The sequence below is a fragment of the Falco peregrinus genome, chromosome 11 (assembly GCF_023634155.1).
Source record: "Falco peregrinus isolate bFalPer1 chromosome 11, bFalPer1.pri, whole genome shotgun sequence".
In the NCBI taxonomy this organism is placed as follows: domain Eukaryota; kingdom Metazoa; phylum Chordata; class Aves; order Falconiformes; family Falconidae; genus Falco; species Falco peregrinus.
Window position 1 is genome coordinate 5414900 of NC_073731.1, and position 25910 is coordinate 5440809.

General features: G+C 39.2%; 1 protein-coding gene across 2 annotated transcripts; it reads right to left on the reverse strand.

Moving 5' to 3' along the window:
- Positions 1–25273, reverse strand: TMX4 (thioredoxin related transmembrane protein 4). 2 transcript variants are annotated; one of them, XM_055815951.1, is made up of 8 exons: positions 25075–25273; positions 17303–17418; positions 12377–12422; positions 11139–11267; positions 10120–10165; positions 7765–7866; positions 5493–5556; positions 1–4233 (listed from the first exon to the last, which is right to left on the reverse strand). In XM_055815951.1, exons 1-8 carry the CDS (start codon positions 25248–25250, stop codon positions 3947–3949), a joined length of 966 nt encoding a protein of 321 aa, XP_055671926.1. In that variant the 5' UTR covers positions 25251–25273; the 3' UTR covers positions 1–3946. The 2 variants fall into 2 exon arrangements, with proteins under 2 accessions (XP_055671926.1, XP_027644238.2); XM_027788437.2 differs by lacking the exon at positions 25075–25273 and adding an exon at positions 20469–20506.
- Positions 25274–25910: the final 637 nt, after the last annotated feature.

The window sequence follows — 25910 nt, forward strand, 5'->3', positions numbered from 1 at the left end:
GATCGTCAATACAAAATTTATATGGAATTTCAGTAAAAATACCCATAGCATAAATTTGCAACACTTTCACATAAAAGACAACCCTGTGTAACATTTCCATGAAGAAAGCCCACATAACAAGTGTTGCTGAGCACAGGTACAGCACGTACAGACTATTCCAAGATGCGCATACAAGTGTCACAAATCTGGAGGACAGGAATTTTGAAAGCCTGTACACATGTCTAGCCTGTCTAAAAAGTAACCCACTGGATTTTTTTTAATTACTTGCTTTTAAGCATACACATTCAGATCCATCAGGGACTGGGTTTCAGCGTGGCATGCACACCAGCTGAAATTTAAATCTGTCCTCAAAAATCTTAAGTCGTTTTTGACATAGAGCTCTAGTTCACAAGCCTTACAGCCCTATCCTTCACCACAACATTTTGAACGGTGTTAGCAGCAGCTTCTCCAAGGAAATTTTGTTTATACTGAGGTTGCAAGAACAAGTTCCATTTAAAAAAGCTACTCAGAACAAAGGTAACAGAACACGGATTGCACAAAAGGTTGATACTGACTTTTTTTTTTTGAAACACACCAAGTTTAATACTATTGTAATAGTCAATTAGTACTAAACTTGCATGATTCAATTAAAATGTGTTTTAGCGGAACCTCCCCCCCCAGTTCTGGAAAGTATATTAACATTACACTCTTACTGCATAGCTACTAGTCTTTCTGTTAAAATACATATGTAGCCTTTACAGTGTTTACTACTTGTTGGTTACCAGATAAATATTAGTCAAACCTAAGTATCTCCAGTATCATGCTACAGTATTTTTCCTACAAATGTCCAACTAAGTTGGAGAGATCAACGGTTCCATAGCACCTGTTTTTCTAAAGTCTTAATCACAATTTAGTGATCTTTGTCATAAGATAGTCCGATACATGTCAAATACAAAGTCAAATTAGCATTACATTCCCTACTTCATTAATGAAAACACTGGAGCAACAACACACATATTACGTTCAAGCAACCTTAGAAGCCCAGTATAGCTCATTGCCAGACTCACAAGACAAAACTGCTGCCACTTGCTGCCTGCTTACTGAATCCCTGCTCATCAGAGTGTGACTGGAGTTAGGTCTATTACGATGGAAAATACTTAGTATCTTCATCCTAAATAATCCAAACTTCACAGTGACATGCAAACCCAGGGGCAATGTAAGCAGAGACTTCAGAGAATCACCAAAGGAGCTTTCTGATCTTTCTCCCATCATCTCATAAGCCATGCATCTTGTAGGACGAAGTGCAACTTGTCATTTGTTTTTCTGTTTCTTTAAATTAAAGACAAAGTACTGAAATTAACTCTCCTGAGAGCATCTTACTTATCTAAACATTCAAAAAGCCCAAACACCCCATCTTGAGCACTGGAAAGAGGCACACTTGACTTTCTAATACTTCATATATCCAACAGCATCCAACAAAGCCACTGTGAGGTATACGGATGTTCCGTATCTTTTAGAGTTAAAACCTCTTTAAACAGCTGAAGTGGATATTAGATGACAGGCTCTACAGTATTACAAACATGAAGAGAAATCAAACCAAAATTTAATATTGACATGCTCCCTCCTACACACTGAGTATGAGAAGACACAGCGCAGTACAAAATACCCACCTCAGTACACTACCAAAGTCATCATTGCCCTCAATCTGTGCTGGATACAGTCCCACATGTTTTTCAGTGTCTGGTAGTTTTGGATCCATGAACAAGGGGCTACGTCTATTCTTACGTTATGCAAGTTCACGTAACTGAATGTACACACCAGCTCCTGCTTGTCTCATGAAATATGGTTACAGTCGTCTTGTGCTCTTAGACTTCTATGGGTTCCTGATGCACAGAATGCAAAAAGCAAATACATCATGGAAACAACAAATCCATACTCCAAGCTTCTAAGGTGCACAGTTCTTCCCTCCAGACTACAGTGGCCACAAAGTTTTCTTATTTTTTGCAAATAAAAGCTTAACTTGAGTTTGGGGTTGCTTGTTTTTTTTAAAAAAAACAAACCACACCAAAAACAAACAAACCCCCTCACTGCTAAGTACCTCAGCTGCTGAGTTCCACTGTAAGCTTCCAGAATTGCTCAGCTACATGGGACAATGCCCAAATAGCACAAACTGTTCTCCTAGTGCAATGTATATATACTGTCAACTGTATGTTTTCACATACATGAAAGTGTATTTACATATGTCCACTATATGAAATTCAAGCTCCAGACGGAGAACATTCCTTAAGAAAATTCATATTCACCATATGTAGTGCAATTTTGTTCTTCACAAAGCTGTTAACAGACAAATGCAAAATTTTGACCATACAGTTCTAGGACATAACACACAGCAGAACATAGGCAGGAAAAGTTAAGCTTTCTTAGTAAGTATGTTCTTTATGAGCAATAATAATAAAAAAACTCCACAAAACAAAACACAAAACTTGAACACAAATTGGCCCTATTCATCTCGGTCTCAAAGGAAACCAGCGTTTTGGACTTGCAACCTGTCTGTTTTAAGGAGATACAATCTCATCTCCAATTCCTTTTTATTCTTGAAGAGCAAGATGAAATTCATGCATGTAGGCAAGGTTTATGCAATATATATATATTTAAAATTATCAAGATTAAGACACATCTTATGTGTATGATCACATATCAACAAAACAGGAACATAGAGGGTCTCACTGTAGGTATTCCTTACTAAAAAAAAAATAAAGCCTTATATATTAACCCAAGTCAAACAAGTGAAATACTGATATCTTTAATGACTTAAGACTCCTAATCATGCCTAAAGCTGTCTACCTGACAAGCCATTTTCACTTTATACAGTTCAACAGACACACATTTATCTTGATATAAGTAGCAAAACCAAAAGTTTCTCCCTCCACTCCCACCCATGCCCCTCTTTTCCTTATGTGCCGATTCCAGTGACAAAAAGCAGAAAAAGGGATCAAAGGTAAAACCTTAAGCGCCTCTTCAGTTAATATTACTAAAGCAGTTTTGAGTTCTGCCAAAAGCATTCAGAGCTGGAAACGGCAGAACGGCACACGACAAGCTTGTATTGGCAGGAAATACACAACCTAACAACCACAAAGTGAATACTTCTTGCTACAATCTCTTGCAGGGGGAAGAAAAAAAAAAGGGAAAAAAAAATCTTTGGCAAAATCTCACCTGACTAAAATAAACTTCCTTTAAACCTTTTAAAAGTTCAAACATATTTAAAATATTTAGCTGCCACTTTCTCAGCCTGAGGTTTTCAATTTCTCAAACTCCCTGGGTCAAAGAACTCAGCTGATAAACTTGAGCTGTGCAGCATGCCTCCAAATTACCAAAACCTGAAAAATCTGGGGGCGTACTGTATGATAAACTTTTAAAACGAACATTAATAAAAATGAAAGAGAAAGGTGCTTCATTGAAAGTCATAAAAATAAACCCACTGTACACAACATTTTTAATAGAAGACTAGTAAGGTGCCTTCTTTCATGACTGTATCACTTACCTGGTACTTCTGTGGCAGCTGGAAACAAATGTTCAGAGAGAAAACCACAGTCCTGCCAAGCTACCGTAAAGAGTGGGAAGTCCTGACCTTGCTTAGGTCGATGCTTTCAGGAAGACAAGCACAGATGACCATTTAGCAGCTGACAACAGGGACTGTTACATCCCTTTTCTCTTAGAAGACTTCAAACAGGTAAGATACACTTATTTTGATTGTCATGGCTAAAGTTATACAACACACAGCATATGTGCTTATAAAACAAAGCAAGCAAGCATTAGCTTTAAAAAATAAAAAAAAAAAGAGAGAAGCCTGCTGACAGAGCAGAGGTTTTACGTAAACACAAATGACAAATCAAGTGTAAGCTTCAGCTTCAGACCCAGTGTCTGATACTTCTTTGGTCCAAGTGTACAAAATAACCCACCAAAAAAACTATAGTTCGTTATCAGCCACCTGACTTCTACGCTGTCTTACTGAGCTTTCAGTCTCAGAATCAGCTAAAGGTTGTTCACTTAGGTCTTCCATTTCTTCTTCCCCTGATTCTTTTCCAAGTGCTAAATCCTCCTCCGAGTCATCAGCACTAGAATTTGCTGCATCTTCTCCATCTGAGAGATCCTTAAAGCCTGCAGTCTCTTCTGCATCATCTGCAGAAAGCTCTGCAGCCTCCTCCGGTTCTTCTAATGCTGCATTCTCCGCATTATCCTTTGTAATTGCTTCATCTAAACAAAAGAAAAGGTTCAAATACTGAAGTTAGGCTCAACTTCAGAACAATGTATTTTTAAAGTTACATCACTGTATGTGTTCTCAAATATTCATGAATGCTACTACTGAACACTTGTGCAGGACTGTATTTTCCTTACGTTTCAATTATTTCAAATACATCTTCAGTAGTATTTCTCCTCCACTTTCATTTGTATTTCTCACCTATCAGGCATAGATAGCTTTCATCTTGTTCCATCAAGATACAAACTAAAGACAGATCAATTTTACTTGACTCCTTGAAGGGATATAACCAAACAAATCAGTGGGAAAGTGATAAGATACTGGTAAGCTCTGGCAGGTAATAGCTGCCAGACAACTGCACAATTATGCATAGGTGTGTTTTTGTTTTGATAGTGACAAACATTCATTTTGAGGATGGTAATTTGACACACTTATGAATTCTAGACTTGGCTAAAGTCTTACTGGCAAGCGTAACATGCATCTTGATCTTCAACAGCAAGCCAATATACACAAATTTACACAAATAAAAAAATGCATTTTTAATTACAGTTAAGTTTTAACTCCAATTAATAGCACAAACATACCAAAAAGTGTTCTGAAGCTTAACATACAGAATCTGGTGCTAACAAGAGACTTCATTTTGCATGCAAGTTTCTGCCTCCTGTGTTCACAGGGAGAACACTACTATTCAGAAGCCCTCCCACTAAGGATCAGGAAGATCCTTATGTTTTCTTCTTTTATTTGAAGGAGATGCAACACCCCTTGCAGTCTCTAGATTCGATCCCCTCTATCTCCTCCTTTCCCCAACCTCAAGTCACATAGAGAATTTTACAGGTTCAGAATGTTGCATTTCCTAATGCAATATACAGGGTGCATATTAGAATGTGGAAGCATCCTGCCAAAGCTAATTCCTTTCTGTATGTAAACAACAGGTGTAGTGAATATGCACCTGCATAAAATACAGAAACATTGTTTCATGACTTCCTCAGTTTGAATGCATTTAGCTTCTTCACTGCTGTGGAAGCTAGAACGAATTGCTGTTTGGGGCAGGATGGGGGGTTGTCTGCTTCGCTCTCCTCCAGGTGGATGCTTAGACATCAATATTTCAGAGCCAAACATATCAATCTTTGTCAGCGTGACTAAAATGGAGACTTGGATTATTTGTTTACATTTAAGTTCTTGACACTGTACTGTCCTCCCTCCTACAAGGTTACATCTAAACTTACAGTACTTGACACACTTAAAGAGTTCTTACCAGATGTTTCAGCTTCGTCTCTTGACTTGGGTGGGCATAGACAGTCCGAAATCAAAACCAGTACCTGTGTAAAGGAAAAGGCGGCATTTATTACTAAATCATCCTACCAGCACCTGCACTGTTCAGTATTTTCCTACTTACCCTTTTTAGATAGACATACAATAAAATTTAGAAAATTATGTTATCTTGCTCAGAGATAAGAGTCAAATAAGAACATGGCTGAAAGTGTGTTCTCAGTGTACACCAACCAACATTCTCTCTACTACAAATTTTCTGCCTCCAGCTTCCCTAAATTTACTCAGTATTGAAGCTGGTTGCATCTGAAGAAGAGAGGCCCAGAACACAGTTGAGGATTTTTAGTTCTTTAAAACTTACGAACTAATCTTGGTCTTGTATTTTGAGATGTTACTCCATTCCCACCCCTGGCTCCCCAATACACAATGTGTACTTCCACCTTTTGTGCTTGTTATTTAAAGAAGCCTAGTGCAGAACACATCAATCAAAATGCAAGGAAGATATTTGTGTCATATTGTCACATGCTAAGAATAATGCAAGGGAAAGAAGAAGAGACAGATGATACCATGTTAAATTAAATACATTCCAATCACTGAAAAGCTTTTTAGAAAAAGCTGAGAGATTAACTTCACTTTTTCTCATCTTTTCCAGTTTTGGGATTTTTTTTTTAGTTAAGGAGGAAGGAAGAAAGAAAGTTTTCTTAAGAAACATATTCATTTGCTCCTAGTTACGCTAACTTGATTTGTACTCATTTGGTGATGAAACCCTACCATCTAGAAAAACATAGCTGCTTAAATTGTATAAAGTATAATATACCAATTCCGTACACGTATTCTGGTAGTTTTGCCCAAATATACACACAGTGCTTTGAAACCACTTCCCTGAATACTGAGAAACACACTCATGCAATTTTTCTTTATTTCACTAACACTAATATTTGGGCTGAAGGGCAGAGATCCAAGTGCCAGAAATAACTTTTACACTTCCTACATGGAATAGCGATTTAGCAGCTAGTTAAACCAGTTATCAGCATAACTGTCTTTGCAGCTGCAGAACATGCTTGTGGACCAAGCAACTAGTCCCAAAGAACTATTCCCGTCTACATCTCCTTTTCCAGCTCAGTTTCTCATTTATTATTGATATTTGAGAGGTCACAGAGCCACACAATTCAAGTATTCAGAGAGGAAATAATTCCAGCTCTACAGGTACACTAACTTGGAACTCTCTCCACTTGTGAAACAACATAGGGGTCAGAATATGCTCCGTAACATTTACACATATAGCTAACAGTTTTGTTTGAATAACCTTCCTCGTGTTCTGGAGACTGACATACGAATGCACCAGTTCTGGTTAGTAACAAGAGAGGTCTGATTTTTCAATTACTAATGAGAACTCAAACCAAAAGATCACAGGAGAGAAAGAAGTAAAGTGAGATTTTATTAAAACCAAGCAGTAATCACAAAGCTATGCCCTGGAATAGGGTAAAATCAATCAAACCCCCAAATCTTCAAAACCTTTAAAAAAGATTTTCATCCTTTCATTATGAGTAATAGTGCAGCAGCATACTTGTATCGCTAACTCCCACAAATACAATTCCACTCCAGCTAATACAAATCTCTCCACAATGCCTGTGTTTTTAGATAAGTTGGAGCCTTTACACAATTCTGACCACACATGTTCAATCCTTAAGAACAAAAGTCTTAAAAATCACTTACTTGGTGGATGGACTAAACAAATCTAAAAACTGAAGCATGAATTTCATAACAAGGTTAACTTGAGTGAGCCAGTCTTAACCTTTACCAGAAGCAGGTAACAACACTAGAGAGTGGATCTACAGTACTTAAGAATTTTAATAGAAGAGAATAGACTATTTCAGTTGGAATTTACCTACAACAATCATCTACTCCAACTGTCTGACCAATTCAGGGCTGACCATGTTAAAGCATGTTAAGGGCATCGTCCAAATGCTTCTTGAACACTGACTTGGGGCATCGACCACCTCTCTGTTTCAGTGTCTGACCATCCTCTCCGTAAAGAAATGCTTCCTAATGTCCAGTCTAAACCTTCCCTGGCACAGCTTTGAACCATTCCCACACATCCTATCACTGAATATCAGGGAGAAGAGATACATGATTGAAGCAAAGTACTTCAGTACATATTATCAATGAAGTTTATTCTTTTTTTCACAAGTTAATACAAAGCAAAACTTCTAGCTAACTGGAAAAAAAAAAAAAAAAAAAGTAATACACTTTCTTACCAAACCCAGGAACAGGCCGATCAATAAAGTAGCTAAGATGAAGATTGCGTAAGACATCCAAACGTGAAATCCAAGAGTGCCGGTGAGGTAGTTATGTATTTGCTAGAAATGAAAACAAGATTCTCAATAACTTCATACTTAACACACTTATGATTTATAGTGCCATTACTATGACATAAATTGGTATATAATGAAGATTTTTCATTTAACAGTATTTATACTGAAGTCTTAAGGATGCATAGGGCTTGAGAGGTAAATGTCATACTATAATTCTTTGGATACTATTTATCTTTTCTTTACTGAGCTGTTCACATTAAAAGGCTTTTTAAGCCTTCGCAAAGGATACACAATTCCTTCGTCCTAAGATACTCAACATTAGAGATGCCATATGTAATTTTTACTGAGGATAAATGCACAAAGCAGCCTCAGAGTATTCAGGAAAGCAGCACAACATTCTTGTTCCTTACATTATGTAAGAAGGTGGCAACAGTTGGAGACAGACTATTGGGCTAGAGGAACCAGCAGCATGAACCTGTGCATTTGTCCTTATGGCCTGTGCTGTAGGAGGGAGACCGTACAGCAAGCACCGGCGATAACGACAGTCACAGCACTGACAGAAGTCTATGAAGATAATGTGTTTTTTAAAAAAAGTAACTTGGAACTTAAATATTTCAAAAACAAAAAAGCAACCAATTCAAGTTAAAAGTAAGTGTTCTCTTCATACCCACTTCACAAGCACACCACCAAGTGACAAGAATGTAATCTCATGCAGAACTTTATGCCCATTAATTACATCTGGGAAGCAGAGTGGCAGGCACTTAAAAGTTGCACAAGATCAAAATACATACTTGAATTTGGGAACTCATTCATTAACTAAAATTAAGCCATTCAGTTCTTAGTCAAGCACCTCAATTCTTAAGGAGGCAGCCATTCTAAGCAGACACTGATTAAGTGATTTCTCTTATACATTTAAAGAGAATAAGCCAATATTAAGGTTACTTTGTTTCTTTGAAATTGAAGTCTGTTATTCAGACCTACAAGTTCAATTGACTGAACCAAGCATCACAATGAGTCAGTCTGGTAGGAAGTAAATTATGACATAAAATCTCTTCCAAGAGTATATCCATTAGAAAACAAACCACAACCAGTTTTAAAAAGTTTAAATATTGAAATTCCTGGGTTGTTTTTTTGTTGGTGTTGTTTTTTGTTGGGTTTTTGTTGTTGATGTTAATGTCAGAACAGCTTCCAACATTTATTAAAGCATATGCAAAGACAACACAGCAAGAAGAGTGAGGAAACATCAGGTAAAATATTCAAAGCTGAAAGCAAATTAGAGAAGGTTTCTTCCCAAAGCGTTTAATCTTCCAGGAAGGAAACAAGGCAGAGACGACATCATTACACAGCAACCATGCAAGAGAAATGCCAGAAGTCTATAAAAAATTAATAGCTGTCCAGTGAAAAAAAGAATCAAAGGTAGTTTACACAGGAAGCCTAACAACTGAAAGTTCTGTTTCATTCTGGGTTGGTTAGATGCTTACTGGAAGCAATATGAACTCTGTTCAAACTCTCTATTACCTTTATTTTTGTAGCACATGTTACAATATTAAGGCCGTTTGCTACAATCAAATAGTCTCTCACCCTTGGCTACACTCAAAGATTTTAAGAAAGAGTGTTTCCTGACCAAAATTAAGAAGGTCTTAACATTCTCAGTATTAGCACGCTACAGGAAAAACTCTGATAGCTTCCAATGAAAGCATCTTGAAATATTTTTAAGTTCAAAGCATACACTAAGAATTTCTCCTTTACTTCTGACTCTACTGTCGAAGTTCCTGTATGCTGTTGACAGTTTGCATTCCAGATGCAGAAATTCTTATTAAAAAATAGCATTACCCTCTCTTCTCCTGTACAATACACTACCTGCAAACAAACTGCAGAAGAGCATGATTTACAACTCTCAAAATGAACCTGGATATAATCTTTAGGAATAGTATTAAGCAAGGAAGCCCAGTAGATATTAAACGTATTCCCGATGTTTACAATCATTTTTGCAGCAGCTCTGAAAAAACAATTTCATCCTGTTGGCACACTTTGATAAAACATTTTAGCTACACCAAGATAGCAAGAACAGTAAGTATTTTCAGAATCGATGATAATCTTTACAATCAAACTGCCATTTTTGGCACAGTCTATTAGTACTACAAAATCTATAGTGCAAAGATACTACACACCCAAAGTACCGTACGAGTAAGGAAAACTTCACTCATAAAAGGATAAAAACACTCAGTTAGGTTTTGACTTCTAAACAGGTTATTATTCAAAGCATAAAAATGGGGTATGGAAAATACTACCACTTACCCTCATCCATCCAGAGATGTGAAAAAGCCCTGCCATGCAATGCATCCTAGAAAACAAAGGAATAGAAAGAAGAGGTCCTAAGACAGACAGGAGTCGAGATACGCAGTAAACTGCACAGAAACCAGAAAAAGATTCTACAGACTTTCAATGCCATTCAGGCCCTAGTAATTGCCAAAAAGAGGCTACTGTAAACAAATACATTTTCTCTGTATTACGATCATTTAAACCAGCCAAACGCAAAGCATTGAAACAGTAACCTGAAAGGTGACATTTGAGCATAATCAAGAAATAGCAATTCCACAGCTTAACCCTGTGCAGCCACAACTGCCTTTTCCCCAACTCACAGCAGCATGCAGCCCTGCAGCTCCTCTCCCCATTACCAAATATCCTACAGCTCTTCCTCATTCTCAGATGAAAACCAAGGACACTCATTGGATCTTTGACATGAATTTACACATAACAACTTTAGCCAGAATGAAATGCAGATGAGTCACATCTTCAATTCATTCTCTGTACCACGCAAGCATGCTACGCTATTTCAGAGCGCCTCCAAGGCTCTGAACACAAATTCTGATACAGTGTGTAAGCACTATGCTGTTTCCTATTCCAAAGGAGGACACAGGACTTCCTTGTAGACAAACAAGAACCTTAAAGCTAGAGGCTGCCTGCCCCAAGTAACCAGAAGTCATAAAGTAATAATCTATATAAACATGTTTGATTCCAGTGCTCAGCAGGTATTGAAACTGACAGTTACATAAAGTTCAGTGGCTGTACTTCTTTCTTTATATATTTTCAAAGATCACACAAACAAGCCTTAGGCAGGCACAAACAAAAGCGAATGCAGAAAATAAACAGCTTTTAAAGGTGAGAAACGGGAAAGCAGGCTGTCAATACAGATTGCTTCTGCAAAGCCTACATGTCTAGGGAATATAAGCCTTTTGGTTTTAAGCTGTCAACACAGCACCCTTAATGAGTAATGAGTTATTAAATGTTTCTTGTTAATAAAAGCAAAGCATTACATTATAGAAGATGGAGACTTCCATCCTGCTACAGGCTCCACAGCTTCCCATTTTCTCTCTAACACGTAACCTTGAAGATCTTCCAATGTCTGCGAGCCTCGGTATCTGCGAAATACTCCATCATTTGCACTAAAAAAACAGGAATACACATTAACACAGATACCCTTCAAACTGTACCTATGGTAAAAAAACCCAACCAAACCTCCCATATATATAGTATAGATTTGACTTGCTCACAAAGTTCAACACCTAAGCATTTTCAATGTTTTGAAACTGTAATCCATGATAGAAGGTCTCAGGTTTTAAACAGCATGAGCTTTTGCAATTTATTAAAAATGCTATTTTCTTAAACATTCACTTGCACTAAACCCAAAGCTCATGGGGTTAACAACCAAACGATTTTTTAGACAACTCAATTCGAAGTGTGCATACGCATGTGTGTATATATATATAAAAATATATAATATGCATGACTCACAATACCATGACTTAATAAAGGGTTCAATATTTGAAGGATGGCATCTTCTCACTGGAGAAAAGATACAGCAAACTTCTTTTCTGATCCCTTTTTAACAGTATTGATAACAGGGGGACTTGGTTAAGTCACTTAAAGAACAACCTCAGATGAGGACTTCATCACACAACCAAAGCTCTAACAATAACCTGAACTGAAATCAAAAGCCAGTATTACTTCGTTTTTCCCTACAGTTCAAAGTTAAAGTTTAAAACAAGTGACAAGCAGGAATCAACAGCTGCTTACTGGTACTGAGTCAATAGATTAAGAATTCTAAGCAGTAACAAAAGCAGTACAACAAATGGTGGCAAATTTCTGTACTGTTTTACATGTGACCTATGCAGTCAATTATTCAAATGAGAAATTTTAGTGACGTTTCTATAAGGTCAAGCATGTCTGCTCACATATGGTCACGTTTCTAGAAGGCAATAGTGCAAACTTGCACCAGTTTTTACAAACACTATCAAATATTGTTTCCAGACTGGAAAAGCATTAACTTTTATCTTTAAAGTATGAAACTGTCTGTAGGAGAACCATCCACCTTAAGTTAAAAATACACAGTTCATGTTCATTAAGTGTACTGAGCTCCTGAGAAAAGTTTTAGAGATTGACATAAGTGAAATAAGCCAATTGTTCATTACATCTTCCATGCTGCTGTTCAAACAGGTCAGGAAAAAAGAATACATGCTGAAACAGTTAACTGTTTCTAGTATGACATACTTACTGGTAAATTGTAGGAAGTGTTGTGACAAAGAAACGACCACTCAAGCCTAGAAAGGGAAGAAAAAAACCCACATCAAAGCATTCGGTAAAAATGCAATTTCTCAGCATTCTGACTTTTCTATTGTAGACTAGAAAGCAGGAGACTGCACAGCTTTTACCACTGTTTCACAAATACAGGTTAACAGTTTGTATTCAGAAGTGCTAGAAACAGTAACAGATACTAAATACTGTTGACAAATCAAGGAAAAAAGCTGATCTTGAAGAATGTTTACTGCAAGGTAGTTTTTCTACCTGGATTTCTCTAATTGATATTTGCACGTAGTGGATTTTTTTGCCCAGACTAGCAGCGTGCTCCTCCAACCAAGAGGAAGAAGGGCTACAAATGCACCCAAATTCCACTAGGCTGTGAGCTTCTGTCTGTGCATGGTCTCATCCAGATGACCTTTGTTTCATCTAGAAAGTTGGGTCACTAGCAATGATAGCTATGACAACAATGATTTACAAACTGTGGCCTCTGATTTTAACCCATCCTCTAGCTGATTAAATGATTTAGAGCCACACATTTCAGATCTCAGCATTTCAAGTCATTAAATACATTAATCTTTGTATTTATTTGTTTGCTTCTTCCAAATAATCTGCATACACTGCACAACCAGTCTGTTCTTGTATCCTGTAGGAAAGCTCAATCTCTCTCTCAAACATGACTAGCAAGACAATGTTTTGGATGTTTCTAGGTTCTTATCCTTCCTTCCCATACATCATTCCTCTCTAGGGTAAATACAAATGGTATGCCAACAGACTGACACTAAAGCTTGGGATATCTCAGCATTCTGTTATGCAAAATATTGCAAATTTAAGCCATGAGAACAATTTTTTACACCATCCAGAAGGGTGGGTCACATCAGCATTTTGAGCATCACACATAATACAGCAGAAAGGACAAAGAAAGGCTGAAGCAGGGCTTCAAGAGGCTGACTGAAATTGATCCCCACACTGAAAGCAGGTATTTCACTGACTGGCAAAAATACAGTAACATTTTTACAAGTATCACCCCAGACAGTAAACAAAGAATGGAATTCATAGGACAGAGAAATTATTCAAATCATCAAAAAGCAGCTTGCGGGGCAGAAGTTTGGTGTTCTCTGGCCATGCATCAGTACTGCTACAGAGTAATAGGCACAAGTGCTTCCAGCTTCACTGCTGTGTTAAGTGCACCAGTGAAGATCTCCAGTGTACGGCTTCATTGCAAGTCAGCTGTGAAGCAAAAAGCTCCCCAACATCTCGTAAGCAGGCTGTCTGTAAAACTCCATGAGCTAAGTCATCAGGTGAAGACATCGCTTTCTCCCCTCTGCTTCCAAATCTGAGGAAAGTCAGCACTATTTGACACTACCACCTCCTGACAGTTACAGAACCTGGAAGTGAGAGGAAGAACTCACCTCAGTGCTTGGTAGTACTACTTACTATTCAACACATCCAACTTAAAGACTGCAGGAATTAAAAACATGCTACTAATGCAGTCTATTTTGGAAAAAAAACGCACAAACTACTAATACAGCAGTCTTCAGAGATAATCAACCCCTAGATATGCAGTTTAGCTCCATTAGTAAGGGGTCAATTCCTCTAGCTAGTAATTGTCATTCATAGAGAACTGACTTGAACTCTTTAAATTAGTAATTTAACTTTTCCTTTTACAAAGTCCTGTGAAAATCTTTGGGAAACTAAATCCTTACTTGGGTTTAAATACAGCAAGTATGTTTTGCCACCAGGAAGTTAGCCATGGAAAAGTACTGCAGCAAGGGAGCTTCTGCTGTTAGAGACAAAGACAAGCTACACTGAACTAAGGCAGGCATTTGTAAAATTTCAGTAGTAATATGAATTCCCCTGTGGAATAGACAAGAAATGGTTGTGTGCTTTGCTGTTCTTTGGGTTTTTTTGTTTTGTTTTTGGTGGGAGTTTATTATGTTTAAAATCAAACCAAGTACAAGCATCTTTAAAGTTCCAAAAATTCAAGTTTTCAGCTTTCTGTCTTTATTACTATGAGAGGCAGGTGGGTGGAAAACTTTGTAAAACAGCTCAAAGCTGTGCCAGCACAAGGAGATATAAAGTAAATACAAATGCAAGTGTAACAGTAGAATTAATCAAGCTGAAAGCACAGCTGCACAAGAAAAGCTAGGTGGAGAGCCATAAAGAATATAAACTTAAGAGCAGAGAAAGTCCTGGGAACACTGAAAGACTCTCTGAAGTTCCTACAAATTCTAGTTAGGCAAACAGAACACAAAATAGCTTAAATCTCTCTTACCAGTAGCCTATCATAGAGCAAATACCAACAATCTCAGAATGAACAATGAAATCTATAAATTAGAAAATATACAATCTGTTGCCAAAATGCATCTAAGCATCCCCAAAACTTTAGCTGGTGGTTATCTAAGGCACCTCCTTGGATTAGTAAAACCAGATACGAGTCAGCTACAAAAAAGCAAAACTCAGACAGTAAATTGTTTTGGTGCACATTTAATACAAACTTGAACTGATTAGTAGTTTAACTTGAAACACAGTTAACCATCTGTCTTTGTTTGCAAATCAGAGTGACATACACCCATTACGAAATTAACAGCTAATCAATAATAGGAAAAAAACTTCAGTATTTCCACAAAGACACCCCCTAAAATACACAGGGAATATACATGCCATCTAAAAAATACAGCTGCTTTCATCAAACAACTACTGAAAGAAGATTACAGAAGATACAAGAAGTCTTGTTTTGAAACACAGGTTAATGTTGTGACTGGGAGCTTAAGAAAGGCACCACAACTGTATTGAACTTTGAAATCCAGAAGAAACTCTATTGCCTGGTCTTGAAATACTGAATGTTTCAACAGGAAAGATGAGGAAAGACTAAGCATTTTAAACTAGTTCATCAAGGGACTGAAATACGCTGTAAATCCATTAAGGCTCTAGTGGATTTATTCTTTGGGCATCTGCTGTAATTAAGCACAATGAATGGCTACTTTCTCCTGCAGGAAGTATGATTTTACACAACCCTGCATTCATCTAGTGGTTTTCCCCTAATTTAATGCATTCTGACTACTTTCATTTGATGAAGGGGTTACATAACAAAGATAATTAAGGTACCACTGGTGCAAGAAAGAACAGGAGACAGAGCACTTAAGCACACCAATCAAAAGGCTGAAGCATAAGTCTATAAAATACCTCAGTAACTTTGGAAAGCTTCCAAAGGAGCTCATATGCCTTCAAAATTACATCAGCTCCAAAGGTCAAAAATGTAATAGATGGTTTTCCAGTTTGAGTATTCATTAGCTTTAGAAGCAGCTACAGTTTTCATGCTTTGTGCTGAACTGGATGTTGTAGGTATATTACACACACTTTGGTACAAAGTCGCAATTTTGGGTCAGTCTTTTGACTTGCAGAAGCCAAACATCCTCAGAGGTCAAGACTCTCAGCAACATTAGAAAATAAAATGTTTAAGGAACTTCTGGTTAAAAGTCACATCCAATGTCTTAAGAAACCAGCATCACTCAGCAGTCAGAAAAATTTACACCAAAACAAAGTACCAATTACCTGACCCCCTTCAGGTCCCAATGCTGCCATTCAAGGTTTTACTAGGAAGAGTAATTCCTTGGAGAACAAGTATTTTATTTTTACAGCCTCACTTCCAAATGTGCATTTAAGTTATAGTCACATCCAAATGCCACAATCAAGACTGAAATCCTTTTATTTGAACACTGTATAAGCAAAAGAATCCCTGTCTAACAGGGAGCAAATAACAGGATAGTTTTATAATGGATCCCTATACACAGCCTTAACTCCAGAGCAACCATTACTGTGCAAATGTGAAGAAGCTGGCTTTAAGTTTACCTCTCTAAACAGAAAACTAATATTCAAGCTTATCTGTTTAATAGAGTATTAATGATTAGTATATGCACTAAAGGGCAGCCACACATCAGCAGCTTTTTGGCATGAGTTTTTGTGTACTACTCAACTTTTAGCAAAACATTAACCTACATAAGGTCTAGAACAGCCGGTGTTTCCTTGTAAACTTAAATTGCTGTATCTGAGACCAGAGTCTAAGTAATTTCCCTGCTGTTAATTTGATAAAGCTAATTTGTTTGGCATGTTTTCAGCTAATAAAATGGACACATTTTCCACCCATTTTATAAGAAAAAAAAAATCAGTAAAGCATAGCCTTTATTCTAGTAACATCTCTGCCTAACTGTCAGTCTTTCGATACTGCTGATAAAATTTTATCCCCTCAACGCCAAAACAAGCATGAAGCATTCCCAAGAGATGCAAAGGTTTAAACGATAAGCAGTACTGCTCACACAAACACACATTCAAAACCCTGAATGAAGGGAGCCACTAAAGAAATCAGTAAGATTGTATTCATGCTTCTGTGGATAGTTAGGCTTTTTGTAAACACATTTGCATATGTGCTATTAAAGGGCTACTACCATTAAACAAGACAATAAACCCAGCACCATCATGGAAACAGTTAAGAACTTACTAATGCATGCTCACACTGTGGTGATGCTAGCACACCCTGAAACCTTCTGTAACTGGAAGCTATGGAATTGGATTCTTCCACAGAAAGTTTGGAAGAGAGCAATGAGCCAGGCAACAGCTTTCAATGAAGCAGATAAAAAATGAGAATAAGCCCCTTTTAATACAGCATTACACCCGATCACTCCCCCAATTCTTTAATCCTTCAGACTGAGTTTATAAACTTAGGCTCACAAATATGAACTATGTGGAGAAACAAAATGTGGATAATGTTTTTTTATTTAGAAACCTCTTTTCCGACTTGGCTGGTATCCTAGGTACTCCAGTAAAATAAAGCGTGCTCCCAGATACTAAGAGGTACTTACACTGAATAATTCCTTTTATTAAAACAGTTTATTTCATACTATACCTGGTTCTTGAGTGATATCCACTTTTCCCACAGTGATATCTAGATGTTTGCTTTCCTTTGCAAATCTCTCCCATGTCAATTCAATCTGTTGACAAGCTGGACACCAAGGAGCATAGCTAAAGGGGAAAGACAGGTTAAATATTTTAATATTCTTACACTTACCGACATTCAGATTGATTCACCATACAGAGAAAATACGAACACATCAACCATAAAGGAAAACAACCTACAGTTTTACTTAAGTCTACTGAATAAGACGATCAAGTAGTTCTTTTATCAATCTCTATATTCCTCCTCTTGTTATTAAAACAAAAACAAATCTCCACAGATCTGAGAGATTCATATCCAAACCCGTCACCACTTGTGATTTATTCTATTTACATATGAAATAAATCCATTTCCAAGGCAGCTATCTGAATTATTGAAGCCAGGCTGTCCTCTGCAGTGGTATCCTTCAATGTAACATTTTTTTATTGATTTCCCACACCTCAGAGCTTCTAGAAACTACATGTGCCTTAGTCCACTACTCAATACATTTAAGTATGCCCTTTTTGATAGCACGCTTTAGAGATTTAAAGGGACTGCACATCAAATTCCTACTTTTTATACTGATTGTCCTTCTCAGGTCTTATTTTCTCCCAATATTAATTTCAGCAAAATAAGACAGCGTATTTCAAGAGCAGAGTATTCTATCCTACCAACTGGAACAATCAAACCAAGTTTGCAGTCATTACTGATAATAGCAACATGGAGAGAGAACAGCTAATATTAAAGAACAATATCAAATAACACTTCAAACATTGACAAAACCCCATCTGTCATCTTTCTGTATGTCACCCTAACTTGGTTGACAAAACCTGTGTCAAACTTGCAGAGGTTGCAATGGTCTGTCACATACGCAATGAAAGTAACAGAACAGCTAGGTATGGCACATAACTGAGCCATGGCAACTGCCCATACACAATCTCATCCTTTTACAAATTAAAGAGACCTTTGCATGGTTTAACCTAATTTATTGGGGAGGATGGAGACGGAAATGCATAAATGCAGGTTTCTGATAGCAAGAGTAGTGGGCCTAGAGAGAGAGACACCACCTCTCACAGTACTCCATATACACCAACATGCTCCTTATCCATTGTTATCAACAGAAACAAATTTCTTCATGGGCAGAGTCCAATATCCTTAACAGCCCACATAACCACTGCACTCTAACTGTGAAGCTCTACAAAGAGCTCCCTTACTCCTTCAGTTTGTCCACCTGCCAGTACTACTACCTGACCTTAAGAGCGGCACCTCCTATTCTCTGGCTGCCTTATGATCAGGAACGCTTACTTTCTGAGTTGCTGCAGACAAGATATCTCCCAGCCACCCAGAGATCTTTCATGTAAATAAGACTGAACCTAGAATAGGTCATTTCTCACAGAAGAGGTAGGATCAGAATTACTTTGAGTGCTTCACAGTAGTTTTGAAACCTAAGTTTGGAAGTTGAAAGGATACGATTTAAAAGTGTGTTGTATTTAATTGTACTAGACATTTATGATTCTAAGTATGAAAGCCAATACCTTGTTTTTTCCCAATCAACATTATTCTGTGTGAAAGTATCTGAAAAAAAGTACATAAATCTTATCCTGACAAGAAACAGCCCCTCAGTATCTTTTTAAAAGATGCTGGAAACAAATCTCACATGCAGTGCTGTTTTCCACCATGCTGCTGGCCAATAGAGCGCTTTTAATAGTAGTTTGACAGATACTGTACTTTACAAACACTATTATTTTATTAGAGTAGTCTGACTGATAAATGAGAAACTGTTACTCCTCTAGCTTTTCCCTTTGCACAAGGGGTACCTTTAGCTGTTAATTTGTTGTTTACACCGTGCCCTACAACCACGACAAAAAAAACAGTGCTCGGGTCTCTCCAATTTAAAAATCAAAGTCCACTGGAATTTAAATCAAGACCTGGGCACTTGGTTAAGGAAAGAAAGTTTTCAGTAGCCTGTTACATATTAAAAAACAATTTACTGATCACCATTTAAAAATCAGACCGAAAACATCACATACCTGTAAATTACACATTGCCAGGTTATTCACGGCAAGTAGGTATCGCACATTTTTCAACATACACTTCATTTATGGCATTACCAGGCCTCCTTCGTACCCTGTCTACCCTCCATAAATAACACAACTTACATCTGTCTGCTGGTCAAGTCAATTGTTCTTGCAATGGACCTAAGTGAATTAAAAATCACAATTTCGAAGTAGTCAAATGTTTTTCTGTTCCTACTCCAATCCATTACAACACCTAAAGCTTTTTCAGAGGGCATAAAGAAATAACCCAAAAGCAACATTTTAAGCTATTAAAGTCAAAAGCAAAGACTGTGTATCTCTGATCTGAAACATAAAAGACCAAGCTTTAGCTTTCAAATACCATCAATTTCACCAATGGCTGCAATAAAAAAACCCAACCAAACAAAACAAACCCCCAAAACCAAACCAACACACAAACTACGCTGCCAAAAGGTAAGTTGAAACCAGTTTGAGCAAACATGCCATTTAGTCATATCACTACAGAGCTGATCAGTAAACACAGATGACTAAGATTTATTGATACACAGTTTCCAACTCCAATCCACTGATCTTTCTTCTTGTAACTGCTTGGGTTGGGAGTTCCCCAATTCACTCATTTTCAAATGAATGTAACTGACTCTTTCTATCTGCTTTTTCACTACTGTTATCAGTTACTATCAGTGCTGAACACATGTAACATCAAATATGGTTCTACACTGATGGCAATTTCAAGAAGTTGCAAGAACCTAGGAACAGAGAAAAAGCAGCTTACAGATACAGGCATGATAGGATTTGCTGAAGAGAAAACAGCAAAACAGGAGAGATTACAGTTTCCCCTTTTCATCCAGTTTTTCTTGATTCAAGGCACACAATTTTTATAAAAGATACTGCTTAAACCAACCTAACTTGCTGAACTTCAGATTGGGAGTACTATTAAATGGCTGCAATACAAGTCTTGAAATAGTACCTAACAATAGTAAAAACAGTATCAGAACGAAATGATTATTACTTTAATTCTTTTAAGTAGTTTTTACTTTACTGCTACAGATTATTTCATAAACAGACAAAATAACAAGATAGTGTCTGATGTCTTTGGGTGTTACCTTAAGACTATCATTTGATTCATTCTTGTTCTTCAATACAGATGTCTTGAGGGAGAATAGGTGACTGTAATTTCAACACAAGATAAGCTTCAGAAGGTCAACTATACAGTTTTAATCTACTTTTCAAGTGAGCAGGTGGTAGCCAAAGATACAGAAGTTAGCCCCTGTAATCTACCAAGACTTATACCACAATAGTACATGCTCTGGAAGCTGACAAGAAGTTTCCTCCAGCGTGCCAAAACTCCTCCAAAAGAGACAGGCAAGACCTCCCCCTCTTGCAGCGCAATCCAAAACCAGCTGCTCCACAAAAAGTAAGCAAGTTTTTGTTGGGTTTTTTGGTTGTTTTTTTCCACGAATTGCAAAGCCTTAGCTACCTCAAAGAGCTAACAAAGGAGGTCTCTTCCCTGGATTCTCCTGCCAAGCTTCACCCAAATGCCTTAAACCACAGATGAGCCCGCTGAAGTGACAATACACCAAGACACTGTTCTGGGGAATTTGTTTCGGGGTGCAAGCTCAACCTTATGAAATCCCACTCTGCTTTATTTACTTCAGTAACCCGACATGCATCTCTCTTCCAATAATACTTGAATAAAGAAGAAAAGTAACTGCATACCACTGCAGTGTGATGCACTAAAAGCTAAACAAACTGTATTCTGTAAGTTAACATTTCAATTGCTACCTTCCACTTGTTCTACAGCTCAGTAGTAAAATGCATTTTAAAATTCCAAGAACAAGATGCAAAGCAAAGCAGGGTAATCATAGTTATTCAGCTCTTCAGTTTCAAAACGAAGAAAAAGGATAGGAGTGCCATCTGCAATTAAAAAAAAAAAGGCTCCAACAACTTTGCATTCACAAATGTTTTTTAAAGATGAAATTATTTTTAAAATAGAAAGCCAATCAATCACTGAAAAGTTATGTGAAATCTTCTAGAACTTCAGCAGATTAAGGCCCATCATTTTACACAGTTTTGTCCCCTTCTATAATAGTAAAGCATCTGCTACCAAGATTTTCCATATTTCATCAGTTTCTGTTCAGTCAATGCATGGCACAGTGATCAACTGCATGTTCAGTTATTAAATCAGAGTCCATAGATAATTTGGTCACTTTGTCTGAACTCAGTGAGGAGGGCTGCAGAAGCTTCGCAACCAAACCAGAGTTTTGGTAATTTAATTTTCATTCCAAGCTTCCCCCCTTGCTTTTTGGTGTTTTTTGGGGGGTTATGTTTGTTTGGAAGAACGGGACAAAGAAAAGCCTGAGTACTAACAAATCAAGACTAAGTAAGAGACTATAGTCTCATATATATATAAGTGACAGAAAATTCCCCATCTTCTTGAACTCTCAAGCTAAGTTACAGTAAATGTTAAATAATTTCTGGAATTCTTCAAGAGTTTATTTACACAAAGTGTTTCAAGTTAGCTGTTTAAAAGCAATAAACCAGGTAAATACCAAAACACTCAGCTAGATTTTTAGCACACTCCCTTGAAACTACAAACAGAAGTGCTAATGGAAGTACTGAACCCTTGTGATAATATGGCCTACTAGATAGCAGGACAATAAATAAGTAATAAATATATCTCATATCTATAACAATAAATGACAATGAGAAAATAAAGCATGGGCCTATGCTACAGGTATGATAAACTAGCCTTGAAAATGTGAGTATTTATATTCTATAAATATAACATTTAAAATATTTATAAAATAAAAAAAATATTTTGATGGTTTATAAAACCACCACTTTTCTCCAGATTTTCACCTGGCTAAATTTAAAATAGAGAAGACATTCTTTTAAAGGTAAAGACAGCACTAAGTCCATGCTGAAACAAATGGGAACTGAAATGTTTAACACCCTGTGTGTGAGCCAAACCAGAGACCTTCCCCACGGGCAAGTACCTAAAGTACTACAGGTGCACAGGAGCATATCACATAGTTTCATCTGTAACCAGAGGCATACAGACAACAAGTTTATTGTTGGGATATGTGTGTGTTTTAATCTACATCAAGATGATGTTAAATTGAGACCAGACTCAGAACAAGCTGCGTTCACAAATGCAAAATGCACTTTTAAATAAAGAGACCAGAAATTAGTTTTCAATACTCCCAACAGACAAAGACAAAAAGAAAACTCCTCATACTAATGAATCATTACATCACAGCTACAGACTAGAAATAATAAGGAAATCTTCTAAAACAGTTCACTCCAGCATCACACTCACAGCTCTTCAGCGAGGATCTGTGTACTGTGACAGTAATGGTAAGCAAAAAGTGTGACAATGTCTTTCAGAGACACAAGTTATCCAGAACACTTTTATCAGTGAAATGCAGCAGTGCTTCCACTGCCTGCAATTTTGCCAGCTATGTATAACCAGATATTTACCAAAAGTCACCCAAATACACACACTTCAGCTAGGATGGATGAAGAAAAATTCTATTTTCCCCTATAAATCCCACATAAAAGTAATTTCTGACTTACATTTCTCTGTTTTTGCACCTGAGAACAACATGCCTACACCACTTTCACAAACAGGAAAACTGACATTAAACAGAAGTAGTAGCACCCATTCCTACCCGGGCAGGAGGCTTTGAGCCAGCTGTGTACAGCAGGTGACCAAAAGAAAATATATTTTTCCACAGAGATCCTACAACAACATTTTCATGAAAAAAAATAATAATAAATTAGTACTGCTTAGAAAACAAAGGTCTTCTAAACAAACAGGAGGTTGTTTGAGCAAATGAGGCTCTGATGAACCGATACTGCAGTCTTGCCAACAGGCCTACCACCACAGATCATGGAAGGAATCATTGAACTGACATGCAGGACTCCTGTCCAGATCACCAGCTCTAAACCAGGTAAAGATCAGTACAAGCCAAAAATCCATTAGCATGATAACAGCTGCAAGAATCCTAAGAAATCAATATTAGATCTCAAACTCCTGTTTAAACATGATTGGGAGTTTCCACCTCTCTAATGCAAGAACAGCAGCACCGAGTTAGCATTCTCAATAAAGACAAAGAGAAAGCACTGGGAATGTACCATGGAAAGCAGTATGGAGAACTAAAGATCTTTCACGCATCAAACACCGTACATAAAATAAAAATGTGTCTCATTTCAGCAATGCAGCAACATGTACCACATTCAGCTAGCACTAAAGCTAACTTTTGCCACCATTGCTCTTATCAGCTGACACCCCAAATGAGTGCAATGTTTCACAGTAGACTCACAAACGATTTTAACTGTTCGCTATCCCAACGAGTTCTGATTTCTTTCTCCTGCAGTGGCATCATTAATTATTTAAAAATATTTTCTCTTAGAAATAAAAGCTTTGAGTCACTATAAATAATCTGTTTACCCCTTAAGATTCAGCAACTCAACATATGAATCTGTAACCTCCATACAGTAGCTTCTGCTTCCCCTGTCTTTGAGAAGACAACAAATGAAGGGGGGGGGGGGGGGGGGGGGGGGGGGGGCGGAAATAAAGACTCAAAATCAAACCCAAATCATTAGCCACAACAGCAGGCACCCCTGGGTGTCTCAATCAGCTATTTCAGGATTGCTCACATCTAGTCACTGATTAGCATCAGGTGTTCTGTAGGACCCTGAGCAGTAAAGCCCTAGGGGAAGTGATAGTTCCCCTAATAAGAGACTAGAGATAACTCAAATTCAATACTAGACCAAAACTTAAAGCAACTGGGTAAGTATTTACAAGGGAGCATGCATTCAGATGTTGATGGGCAACCAGTCTGTTTCAAAGTCAAGCACTTCCACAGAGGAGTAGCACACATGCCACTATAAACTCCTATTTCATAGCTGCACCACACACAGATATGTGAGCATACAGCCTACTTAAACTACTTTTTTTTTTTTTTAATTGCTGTCTTAAACCTCTCAGGCTCCTTTCCCCCTTTCTAAACACAAGTGGGTGATCCAGCCCCCAAGGACAAAATGTCACAAGCGTTTCAGGAAGGGAATCCCGTCACAAGTGAAGCCGTGACACTGCCACAGTGAGCCAGAAGCTCTTAAAGCCAAGTGCAGCTGGCACCAGGGAGGCCAACAGCGGCCTTGGAAAGTTAATGAAACCCGGTGCATCCCCCTTGCGCTACCGCAGAGCCGGGCTGAGGTGAGGGCCTGCCGGGACATGGCGTACCACGGCTATGGAAGCCGCCTCCCGCTCAATGTCACCTACGAACGGAGCCCTGCCAGGTCGCACAGCACCCAGTGCCAGCCCCACCGGGCGGCGCCGGACACTTGCCCAGCAGCCGCTGCCCAAGCCACACGGCCCCAGGGCTCGCCCCAGCGCGCCCGGCTTCACCTCAAGGCGGACTGCACCGCCCGAAGGCTGCTCCGCCAGACCGCCTCAGACCGGGCCGCAGCGCCCTGTGGAGCAGAGGAGCACAGGCCGCAGGGTCCCTGCCCGGGCCGGCCGCCCCCGCACTCCGCGGGGTGAGGAGAGAAGGGCTGCCCCGCCCGCCTCCCCGCTCCCCGCACCGAGGCAGCTGCTACCGGCCATGCCCGCTCCCCGGGGCAGGCGCCCAGCTGAGGCGGGAGACGCGCCCCCACCCTCCCTCGGTGCCTCTGAGGCGGGCGGGGAAAGCGGCCGCTACTCACAACTCCAACATCCACTGGCCCTGCAACACCAGGCTCCAGTTGGAGCCGCTCAGCACTTGCACGCGGCTCCGCGGCCCGCCGGGGCTGCCGGCCCGGGGGGAGGTGGCGGCGGGAGCCAGCACCGCCGCCAGGAGCAGAGTGGTAGCGCGCAGCAGCGCCCGGCGACCCGCCGCCATGTTCGACCCGCCCGCCCCAGGAAGTGAGGGCGCGAGCGGCCGCCGCGGGGGCGGTGCCTGCGCGGGGGAGCGCGCGGCGTGGCCGTTGGGCGGGAGCCGCAGGGCGGGAGCCGGGAGGCGCGAGCGGCCCTCCCTCCACCCCCTGAGGCGAGCTGAGCCCGGCCGGCGGCTGGCCCTCACCTCACGGCCGGCTCTCTCCTCACGGCCGGCGGTGCTGCTGGCATAGGCCCGTCGGGTTCCCGCTCCAAGCAGGGCTGCCGGGCAAGTGCCCGGGCCCCACCACCGCTGTGACTTCAGTGTGCTTGACTAGGTTTATGAGTCTTTCTTGTATTGGGGCACCTGTAACGGGATGACATCTTCAAAGGTGCCACATTATGAGTGCTGACTAAAAAGGGATGCTGTTAGCCACCAGCTGTTGGGCCACACTGCAAGATCACGTTTAATCGAGTGCCCCCAAGGGACTGTCTGCCCCAGTCAGGCAGCCTGTCTATCCCAATGCGTTGTTTACACCATCGCAAACAGAGGACTTTATGTTTCTTCCTTGACTTCAACAAGGTTCCTGTCAGCACCATTGCTTTGGCTTGTCCAGGTTTGTCTGAACAGCAGACCTGCCCTTGAGTGGAATGATCAGACTCTCAACTAATGGTAATTAGGGTAGTC